Source organism: Brassica oleracea, chromosome C1, assembly GCF_000695525.1.
Source record: "Brassica oleracea var. oleracea cultivar TO1000 chromosome C1, BOL, whole genome shotgun sequence".
Classification (NCBI taxonomy): Eukaryota; Viridiplantae; Streptophyta; class Magnoliopsida; order Brassicales; family Brassicaceae; genus Brassica; species Brassica oleracea.
The window spans coordinates 16,301,550-16,312,009 of record NC_027748.1 but is presented as its reverse complement, the minus strand read 5'-3'; the positions used below and the strand labels follow the sequence as shown (position 1 = coordinate 16,312,009).

Here is a 10,460-nt window from a genome sequence, read left to right as displayed (position 1 = left end):
ATTTACCTTATACTTTCAACATTTTTTCTTAACATTTCAAAATATTTTGGTAATATTTAGTATCTAAAACCTATCTCTTATGATATATACCCTAAATAATATAATATAATGAATTTATTTAAGATGTGAAATTAACTTCTTAATTTTTTACTTCACAGAAAGTATTTTCTAAAATACAGATATCTAAAAAAAAAATTGTAAATTAATAGCTTTATAAATTATAAAATACCATAGTCTTAGCATTTTTAATTTACTGTATCTTGTTACAGTGGAGCAAATATTTGATTGGTCAAAAATATAATTATACATTTAATTGATTGAAACTTATTATAGGTGGTCGGTCAACCTTATAATCTTCATTAATTGAGATTTATTTGTTGTTGTTGTTGTTGTTGTTGTTTTCGGAAAAAAATCACATCGTCTCGTGCTTCTCCCGAGTCTAATTCCGTCGGGGAAGGAAGACAACAAGACACAAGAGCTCGCGAGGAACCAACTCACTCAGGTACTAAGTTGTTCAGGTACGATTTGGTTTTAATTCCTCCTCTGTTTTGACTAGAGCACGATGAGGAAGCGTCATCCCAAGGCGGCTTCAGATTCGGCGTCAGAGCCATCATCTTCCAGTCAACAAACCGATAACAACAACGATGTCCTTGATAAGAAGGTGGTTGATGTTAGAAGGTCGGGGAAAACATGGTTCTCAGTGTTGATTCTCATCATATACTCGTCCTGGGCTGTTTACAACCACCAGCACGGGAACCTACCTCGTCCCTTAACCGCTAAACAAGCTGGCAAAAGGGGTTTCTCCGAGATTCAGGCTATGAAACACGTCACGGCTTTGACTCAGTTTGGTCCCCATCCTGTTTCTTCTGATGCTCTTCTCCACGCCCTTGAGGTTGTTATGTTTGTCTTTGTTGCCATTTTTGTTTCGTAATTTGTGTATTTTAAAAGTCTTTTTTATCTTTTTGCAGTATGTGCTGGCGGAAGTTGAGAAAGTTAAAGAGACTGCTCACTTTGATGTTGATGTGAATGTTGACTTCTTCGAGTCCAAATCCGGTGTGAACCGGCTTGTGGGTGGTCTTTTTAAAGGGAAGTCGCTTGTGTATTCAGATATAAGTCACATTGTAGTGAGAATCATGCCCAAGTATGAATCAGAAGCAGGAGAGAATGCTATCCTTGTCTCCTCTCACATTGATACTGTCTTCTCAACGTATGTATTGTGTCGCTTCATCTCCTATCAATTGACTTTTAGAATTATGTGTTTGTTTACTTGGTTTGTTAAATGTATGAAGAGGTGGGGCTGGAGATTGTAGCTCGTGTGTAGCTGTAATGCTGGAGCTAGCTCGGTCTGTTTCACAGTCTGCTCATGGATTTAAGAACTCTGTTATCTTCTTGTTCAATACTGGAGAGGAAGAAGGTCTTAATGGCGCTCATAGCTTCATTACTCAGGTAAGTATGATCACTCACTGACCTGGTTCTTTTGACTTGGTGGAGTTGATGTGATTAGATCTCTTAATTCCTGAAACTTTGTGGTTGCTGGTTGACACTGTGTAAATGACTGATGCAGCATCCATGGAGTTCCACAGTACGTTTAGCTGTTGATTTAGAGGCCATGGGTGCGGGTGGGAAGTCCGCTATTTTTCAGGTATTATCTTATGAACACACCTCTCATTCCACACCATTGTTTGTGCCTTCATCTTATTGGAAAAATCCTCCGGGTGTAGGCTGGTCCGAGTCCGTGGGCTATTGAAAACTTTGCCTTGGCCGCAAAATATCCATCTGGTCAGATCATGGGACAGGTATCTACTTTTCAACTCCTGTTTCTTGCCTTTCTTCACTGTTAAATATATATGTCTTTGCTTTACTGTGACAGGATCTGTTCACTTCCGGAGTCATAAAGTCTGCGACTGATTTTCAAGTATACAAGGAGGTTGCTGGTCTCTCAGGATTGGACTTTGCTTTTGCAGATAACACTGCTGTCTATCACACTAAGGTAATTTATCTTCTTCTTTGTTTTGATCCTGTTTTTAGATGTGTAATATTTTATATGCTTGCGTGGCAGAATGATAAGATAGAGCTGATAAAACCAGGATCTCTCCAGCATCTTGGTGAAAACATGCTTGCTTTCCTCCTCCGTGTTGGTTCATCTTCTGATCTCCCAAAGGACAAAACACTCGAGACATCGAGCTCGGACGCAGCTATCTATTTTGACATTCTGGTGATTTCACAACTAACTATTCTGTTTTTAATTCTCATTATACCATGTACTAACGTCTTTCATTATTGTCAATTCTCAGGGGAAGTATATGGTTGTATACAGGCAAAACTTTGCGACAATGATGTATGTTTCAGTGATCATGCAATCGATGCTTATATGGGTTATGTCTTGCCTCATGGGTGGTTATCCGGCTCTTGTGTCGGTGATGCTGTCCTGTTTGAGTTTTATCTTGGCATGGATATTCTCAGTAGCTTTCTCGGTAGCTGTTGCCTTCATACTGCCCTGGATCTCTTCATCACCTGTGCCTTATGCTTCATACCCATTGATGACGATTGGATTGTTTGTATCGCCTGCGGTTTTGGGGTCAATAAGTGGTCAGCACCTGGCCTTTAGTTTCCTTCGGAAGAAACCATCAAACCGAAACTCGAACAATATGGAACTCTCACCAACATTACGGGATAATTTGGCTAAGCTTGAGGCTGAGAGATGGCTGTTTAAAGCTGGTTTTATACAGTGGTTTGTTCTTCTGGTCTTTGGAACCTATTATAAACTTGGATCAACTTACCTCGCTCTGGTTTGGCTCGTTCCTCCTGCATTTGCATGTAAGCCTAATGGTGTTTCCCTTAAAAAAGGTGTTTCCCTTTGGATTTTCTTAAGCTTAACTTGCTCAAACGTAATGGTTGGGCAGATGGATTGCTTGAGGCGACTTTAACTCCAATCAGATTCCCAAAGCCCCTCAAACTTGCAACTCTCGTTATCAGCTTGGCTGTACCACTTTTGGTTTCAGCTGGCGGTTTTATCCGGTTAGCTGGCACATTGATCGGCATGCTCATTCGATTTGACAGGTAAAAACTGATAGCCACTATCCTGTTAGATGCTTGATCAGAGGGCTGATAGATTAAGAGTCTTTTTGATCATTGTGTGCTTGAGAGATATTAGGGAAAGACATACCTTAACTGCTTTTGATTTCCTTTGGTTATCGATTCGCCTAAATTGATTCTTCATGTTCTTCCTTCCTTTGAGGAATGAAGAGAGATCCACTTTATGTTAGTATCATAAACTGGCTAAGATTCTCTTGCCTAAACCTAGGGAAAGAAAGAAAATGTTCCCAATATGAATCCATGTAAAGGTAATTAGTTTATAGTCAATCTTAGTAAATAAGGTCGACTAATGAAAGAAGTAATGATAAATATTGGTTCTGTGAGTCTGTTTCTTCTTAGCTTCAACAAACCTTATAATGTAGCTGTTGTTTTTGGGTGTGTAGGAACCCAGGTGGAACTCCAGAATGGCTAGGCAATGTTGTGGTTGCTGTTGTTATTGCTACTTTCGTAAGTCTGACTATGGTATACCTCCTGGCTTATATTCATCTCTCCGGTAATCCTCCATCTCCAAACTTTGTTTTAGACACTTATAATTAACAAACTCTTACTTGATTAAGCATTAACGACAAACTTGTGATCTCCAGGTTCAAAAAGGTCGATTGTCACTGCACTATGCATCATCACTGCCCTCTCTCTTGCTCTTGTAGCTTCTGGTTTTCTTCCTGCATTCACCGAGGACACCGCGAGAGCCGTAAATGTAAGTAGTCCCATTGATTCTCTCGTTTCAGTGGAAGTTGTTTAATTCTTTTAATGTGGTTGTAAACATGTATAGGTAGTACATGTTGTGGATGCAAGCGGGGAAGAACAAGCGTCGTTCATTTCTCTATTCTCAAACACTCCTGGAAACCTGAACGTGGAAGCAGAGCAGATCAAGGAAGGGTTCAGCTGTGGGAGAGAGAACAAGGTAGATTTCGTCAGTTTTGAAGCTAAGTACAGTTGTGTGAGCAAGAAGGACGCCGAGGTTGGATGGGACAAGAGCGATGTACCAGTTCTGCGTGTGGTAAACGACGAGAAAAGGAGAGGAGACGACGAGAGAAGAATCATGGCGGTTTCGATGGAGACAGGAGGGTCGTCGCGGTGGATTCTTGGGATTGATATGGAGGTAGTAGAAGACTTTACACTGCAAGTAGGCGAGGAGGAGGAGGATGAAGAGTTGATGATAGGACGTGGGGAGAAGAGCAGCGGCGAAGACGGATGGCATCAGATTCAGTTCTCTGGTGGGAAGAAGGCGCCTACAAAGTTTGTTCTCAAACTTTACCAGAAGAAGGGTGATGAGAAGAAGAAGATGCAGAGACCTGTGTTGAAACTGAGAACTGACTTTGATCGTATCACTCCACAAGTGCAAAGGGTTCTCGAAAGACTTCCAACATATTGCTCACAGTTTGGAAAATCCACGTCTCCTTTTACTCTCGCTTTTCTTGCTTCTCTTCCTTATACTACATAAGACACACTCTTCATCACTTGCCGGTTTCTGCTTGGTAACACATACAATACATTGTTTTCTTCTTGTTGGTGACATCAAAAAGCACGAGTTTTGAGTTCTTGAGAATAAAGTTGAAAGGGTAGAAAGAAGAGAGTACGCATGTAAACAACAAAACTTACTCAGCTAATTTCATTAATCTTTGATAATGTGTAAAAAGATGACCTAAGATTTTATATAAAAACTAAAATGGTTACAAAAATGAGAGCAGCGGATATGATATGGAGTAAAAGTCAAACATTTTACTGGATTCCACAGCATTTCAGTTTCGACTGAACTGACATTGTGGCCAACCAAAAAAAACGGATATTTAGACCATCATTATCGGAGAAACGGGTTTCTAATTTTTTTTTTTTTTTTTTTTTGTTTTGGCTGATTTAAAAAAAAAAATTAAAATTAAAAAGTGAACTAATCGCAGGCTGTCACGTGTCAGTGGAACCCATAAGCAGTGCAGAAAACCTACCACGATCGTTTTTTCATTCACGACTTTTGAAACCGATCACTTTTATGGGATCTACGCCATTAGAAACTCCCTTGTAACCGGTGGTGTTCTTATTTTCTATATTTGAAAATAAAAAATATTCTAAAATGAGAGTAAAGTTCGAGACGTATTGGGAAAAAAGAATCACATAGATATAAAATAGTCTTTTTTTGAAAAATGTTGATGCTATTACTTACGGAGTATTATTAATTATTATTATTTTTTTAATATTTGAAAATTGAGACTCCGCTCCCAACAGACATCACTAAATAGTCTCGAGTTGTTTGCTTCTCAATTTACCAATCTCTCTCTTATAGTTTAACAATACATCTTCTTCTTTCTTCTTCCTCGTCAACCGATTTGATTTCTTCAATCAATCCCAACCAGAGAAATTTGGCGTAGAGATACATTTGTGATGGCGGACCAAACAACCGATTCAACATCTCCTTCGGCTCTTGTCTCCGCATCGTCTCCGGTAATATCTCTCTCTCATTTGCTCTCTAATCGCTTTAATTTTGTCGATTCAAGGGACGCATGGTGGTCTGAGATTGAGAGTTTGTCGGATTTGGTGGTTGATAAATAATTATTAGTTAAATAATTAAGTTATTGAGGGTTTGGGATTAACTGTGAGACATTTCGGAACTAGATGATCCGTGTGTTTTGTCTGAAACTCCCTAGATCTCCAATTTTTAATTCTCGAGTCAAGTTCGTTTCTGCTCTTTTCGATTTTTTCAATTCTTTATTGTTGTTACTGAGGATTTCAACAGTAGATTTAATGTAAAACTAGGTGTTTTCCTAAAGATTTTTTTAAATCTAGCTTATATTTAAAAATAAAATTTATTAAATATTATAGATTTTACTATTTTCTTACTAATATTTAATTTATATTTGATATATATTAAATCAATTTGTATAAAACTAATAAAAATGATATAAAATTGTATAACTATCAAAAATTTAGCCTAAACAATATTTATAAAATTTGTAGATATATAAGAAACTAATGATCTTACGATTAGATATTTGTTTTTTTTTTTAAATTGTAGAATTTTTTTAAAGATTTGGTAATACAAATTGTATAATTATACAAAAGTAATAATATTTCAAAATTTGAAATCTTATATATGAATATATTTATTTTATAGATAATGTATGAGCTATTACCATATTTAAAAAAAGTTTACTAAAAAGAAATATCAATAGTAAATGTAATATATGAATTATTACCATATTCCAATAAGTTTGCCAAAAATATAAATCAACATTAAATAAAATTATTCATGTCATATTTTTTCGGAAGCCATGTCATCAATTTCACTAGTCATGTCATATTTGTTTTGTGAAATTGATTGTAGACATGACATGTGGCAAAATCACTTCGCAAATATAGTCTAGGGGATTCTATTTACAAATGAGAGTTACAATCTCAGATTCTGCTTCAATTCACTTGCAAAAGCAATTTTTTTTTTAATTTGGTGCTTCTTGCCTAATCCGTGTGTATCTCTTCAGATTTTTTTTATGTTTTTTTTTTTGCATAATTATTCTAAATCAGAGAATTTTTCTTGGTAGTTTTGATGGATTTGTGGTTATGTTCTTTGCAATTGTGTCTTTGAGTTATCAACAACCTCAATTAAACATACCAGGCGTGTTGAGTGTTGAATGTTTAAGTGAAATATGATGTTGATCTTTTTGATTGTTTCTTATTCTGCTGCAGAAGAAAGAAAACAGCAATCCTGTTGATTCCAAGCTCACTGTACGTACCTGTGTTTGCTTCCATCTTCTCCTTTTAGTCATGCCAAGCTCTTTCCCCATGTTTGAGTTTTTTTTATTCTTCTGTAGGAACTAAGCGAATCAAGGGCCGAGTTGCTTAACAGGATCCAAAATCTCAAGCAGGTTTTTTTTTTTTTTTTAGCACCATCTTCTCTCTCTCTCATCTTCTTCAGACATCTCTTGTCTTCTTTCTAAACCAAGACAACCGTACATCTCTCACAGGACTTGCAAAGTTGGAGAGGTAAGCTTGACACCCAAGTTCAAGTCTACCGTGAGGTCTGTACTTCCTCTTCTCTATACATTTTAATGTTTCTGCTCGGAAAAATATATATATAAAAACTCTTATTTACTCGCTGCTGTAAATGTAATAGGAGCTCTCTGGGCTGAAGAAGACTCTTAATCTTGAAGTTGAGCAGCTCCGTGAGGTATGTATTTATAGTTAGCCCCAGGCACATACATATCTTACCTACCGGTTGGTTTCTGTTTCATGATGCATGTTTTATGCGTTTGTTTCAGGAATTCAAAGATCTTAAAACCACCTTGAATCAGCAGCAAGACGATGTCTCTGCTAGCCTCAAAAGCTTAGGCGTGAGTACCCTAAATTCTTTTTTCTTACGCTATCTTTTGTAGATAAAATGGTATATAACACAGCACAAAAACCAGCCTTTTTAATATCCTCCTCCATGATTCTCACCATTTTTGTTTCTCCTTGCAGCTGCAAGAGAACTCTAAAGATTCTGAAGGGCAAATGGATAAGAAAAGCGAGGCGAAAGAAGAGAAAGTGGAACCTCTGTTGATTGATGAGAATGCTAAAGAAGCAGAGCATCATTAGACCATGAAAATGTTTCTTCTTTTGGCTGGCTACTACTACGTTGAGATTGTACCGTTACTCTTTTAAATATGCTAGTACTGCGGTTTTAGTTACAATGCCCAAACCCAACCAACTTTAGTAATGATCTCAAAACCAAACGTCTCCTTTTGTCTTTGACATTCGCAAGAGTTATAATTAGTCTCTCAGACAACAGATATTCTTCAACAATTCCGTTAACCAATGAAGCAAGCGGTTTGGTCTAGGGTGTAGACCGGGTATTTGAAGCCTAAATAATATTTTTAAGAAAATGAGAAACTATCTACAAGTGTAGTAGGCTCGATCACACTTGAGTCTACAAATAGTCTCGTGAAATCCTTCTTTTGATTCATTTCAAGTACTTCAACTAATTGTTTGTTTTTCAATTGATTACATTAAAATCATTTGTGGTGAAGCATTTAACAATGATCAAAGCTAACCATATATGGCTAACTTAATACGCAAACTACAATTATTAGAATTGTCCACATAGTTGCATATAAACCAACTACTTCATTTATTACGCGTTTTTGTTTGGTGTATTCTTTCATTTGTTATACGAGTTCGTCATAATTTGGAGCAAACATAAATTAGAGTTAGTTTTATGTAGAAACTAGTGGTTTGGAGTTTTGTGACCAAATTCTCGAGAAATGGGTTTAGAGTTTGGAACGCAAGACAAGCATAAAACAACTCATCACAGATTGCTACTGATAAAAATCGATAATGATAGATTGTTAGGGTATACACAAGTTGTAATTGCTGTACATTCGGACTATAGAAATATAAATCTATAACCAAGCGGAGTATAGATCCATCAAAACCAACATGGAAAGCAAGTCAACATAAGTGCATAATAATGTAATGTACCCACATCCTCCATCAATCAATCTGATGAACTCAACAACATGTTCATGCCTTTTGAAACTGAAATCTAAAAGTAATAATACTGCTCCTGAACAAACTTGAGAATGTTTCTGCAGATGCATACATAAGCAGGAAGATCATGTGACACTTAGTGTTCAAGTGGAACTAGGGGGTGTTTTGGGTTCATCGCCTGATTTGGAGGCAGGAGGAGGAGTGCCTTCAACTCCCATCTCGGCTCTTAGATCATTGATGCTTTGCTCCAGCTCATTGATTCTGCCTCCCATGTCATCGAGTGAGCTAACCAATCAAAGTCAAGGAGATCACGTATTTTATGTAAAAGATACAGATCACAGACACACAACTTGATGACAGTGATTTGAGGTCCCACAGATTCCAAACTTAAATCAATTCACGGATATATATAACGCATGGAGAACAATAAGTAATGTGTATATAAGAGCAGCTTAACATGATACTCTACCATAAAAACATGTGGTGCTATCTATAGAATATAGACATTTAGAATCTCAAGATATACTTTAATCAGAGAAAAAAGACAGACAACTATGTTGGCATTAAGATAATTGTTAGTTCCCATTACTTAAAACTTATATTCAAGAATCATCATTCCTGCTCTAAAAGGGAAACATTTTCAAATATGTTTTTAATCCAAGCAAAACTATATAGAGTTGATGATGAAAAAAGGATATTCTTTGTGATGATGGAGTCGGACATTGTCTGGAACCTGGATTGCTGAAACACACAAAAAAAATACCAAAATTCTAATCAGAATCTACTTATCAAAGCTGTAATTTCCAGTCTTAAACCCACCATCTGCTGCAGAAGATTTTGGACCTGCGTATAAGAATAGAAAGATTCAGACAGTGACGAAACGAAAGTGAAATTGTCTAAAAAATTCAGAATAATAAATAGTAAAAGTATAGAGAAGGATATATGGGAAACTTACAAAAGCAGTCATATCAGCAGTGCTCTGCTTAGTATCCTCAGAATCATGCCCATCCTAGAGAGAGAAAAAGCTCTCTTAAGAATATAATCAATCTATTACATGCAAAGGAGGATCATGAAGCTTTATGAACATGGAGAAACTGATGAAGGATGAGCATGAGCTACTATGCGTATCTTGCAGGCAACAAGAAACTCAATGCATAAAACATTCCTACTCAACTTATGATGGATCATCTCATCAGATCTTGTATTTTCATGTTACGTTTAATCCAGAACAAACAGTTTCTAAACTCGATGATCAATCCACCCAATCGAAAATATTGATAGTTAATCCCGAAATTCAATCGACAGATCTAAAGAACAAGGGCCTAATTTTCGTGATAGGAAACATGAATTCGATCAAAATCAAGCAACGCGCATCGTACGTACCATTTTAAGGGTTTTTCTGTCTGGTCGGACGACGGAGGACTATGGAGAAGGGAAGCGATGAGACGACGGTGATGAGCGATGTGTATTACTGTTAGGGATGTTAACTCCCCAACCCTCTACTGTTTATATTATAAACCCAGCACAATTTTAACCCAAACCTATTTTAACCCTATTATAATCAATAGTTAGAGCTGGTACCAGGTTAGCTCATTTAATTGAAAAAAATATTTCATTTATTTTTGTTTTTAAATTTTAAAGATAAAACTAGAAAAATTAAGATATGATATGATTTTTTTCTCCAATTTGTTGAGCATCAAAATCAAAAGTTTTCCTCCCAAAATCACAAAATCGAGTTTTTGCTCCACAACTAAGAATAAAGATTTTCCGTCAAAAAACAAAAATTGTGTGTTTTTCCGTCAAAACCTAATTTGAGTTTTTTCACCAAAACCACAAAATCAAGTTTTCTCGCCAAAACCGCAAAATCGAGTTTTCCCGCAAAAACCGCAAAATCGAGTTTTCCTGTCAAA

General features: G+C 36.6%; 3 protein-coding genes across 3 annotated transcripts; 2 read left to right on the top strand and 1 right to left on the bottom strand.

Annotated features, from left to right (window-relative positions):
* The first annotated feature begins 388 nt into the window (after positions 1-388).
* Positions 389-4,725, top strand: LOC106309087 (endoplasmic reticulum metallopeptidase 1). Its single transcript, XM_013746160.1, has 13 exons — positions 389-502; positions 557-892; positions 969-1,207; positions 1,290-1,446; positions 1,565-1,642; positions 1,722-1,796; positions 1,871-1,990; positions 2,060-2,215; positions 2,295-2,817; positions 2,904-3,060; positions 3,480-3,589; positions 3,681-3,793; positions 3,869-4,725. Exons 2-13 carry the CDS (start codon positions 563-565, stop codon positions 4,538-4,540), a joined length of 2,730 nt encoding a protein of 909 aa, XP_013601614.1. The 5' UTR covers positions 389-502; positions 557-562; the 3' UTR covers positions 4,541-4,725.
* Positions 4,726-5,283: 558 nt separating this feature from the next.
* On the top strand, positions 5,284-7,830 carry LOC106294208 (uveal autoantigen with coiled-coil domains and ankyrin repeats). Its single transcript, XM_013729791.1, has 7 exons — positions 5,284-5,532; positions 6,772-6,810; positions 6,897-6,950; positions 7,050-7,103; positions 7,199-7,252; positions 7,344-7,415; positions 7,543-7,830. Exons 1-7 carry the CDS (start codon positions 5,473-5,475, stop codon positions 7,657-7,659), a joined length of 450 nt encoding a protein of 149 aa, XP_013585245.1. The 5' UTR covers positions 5,284-5,472; the 3' UTR covers positions 7,660-7,830.
* Positions 7,831-8,447: 617 nt separating this feature from the next.
* On the bottom strand, positions 8,448-10,056 carry LOC106309080 (heat shock factor-binding protein 1). Its single transcript, XM_013746155.1, has 5 exons — positions 9,934-10,056; positions 9,506-9,559; positions 9,370-9,393; positions 9,249-9,291; positions 8,448-8,830 (listed from the first exon to the last, which is right to left on the bottom strand). Exons 1-5 carry the CDS (start codon positions 9,934-9,936, stop codon positions 8,694-8,696), a joined length of 261 nt encoding a protein of 86 aa, XP_013601609.1. The 5' UTR covers positions 9,937-10,056; the 3' UTR covers positions 8,448-8,693.
* Positions 10,057-10,460: the final 404 nt, after the last annotated feature.

What these genes read in the sequence shown, in the direction of transcription:
- LOC106309087 (XM_013746160.1), top strand. Translation starts at nt 563, where the DNA reads ATGAGGAAGCGTCATCCCAAGGCGGCTTCAGATTCGGCGTCAGAGCCA. An exon ending in CTATCTATTTTGACATTCTG is followed by an intron (nt 2,216 to 2,294) that starts GTGATTTCACAA and finishes GTCAATTCTCAG; the next exon opens with GGGAAGTATATGGTTGTATA. An exon ending in CGTTCCTCCTGCATTTGCAT is followed by an intron (nt 2,818 to 2,903) that starts GTAAGCCTAATG and finishes ATGGTTGGGCAG; the next exon opens with ATGGATTGCTTGAGGCGACT.
- LOC106294208 (XM_013729791.1), top strand. Translation starts at nt 5,473, where the DNA reads ATGGCGGACCAAACAACCGATTCAACATCTCCTTCGGCTCTTGTCTCC. An exon ending in CTGTTGATTCCAAGCTCACT is followed by an intron (nt 6,811 to 6,896) that starts GTACGTACCTGT and finishes ATTCTTCTGTAG; the next exon opens with GAACTAAGCGAATCAAGGGC. An exon ending in AAGTTGAGCAGCTCCGTGAG is followed by an intron (nt 7,253 to 7,343) that starts GTATGTATTTAT and finishes CGTTTGTTTCAG; the next exon opens with GAATTCAAAGATCTTAAAAC.
- LOC106309080 (XM_013746155.1), bottom strand. An exon ending in CTGCTGATATGACTGCTTTT is followed by an intron (nt 9,394 to 9,505) that starts GTAAGTTTCCCA and finishes TCTTATACGCAG; the next exon opens with GTCCAAAATCTTCTGCAGCA. An exon ending in AAAATCTTCTGCAGCAGATG is followed by an intron (nt 9,292 to 9,369) that starts GTGGGTTTAAGA and finishes TGTGTGTTTCAG; the next exon opens with CAATCCAGGTTCCAGACAAT.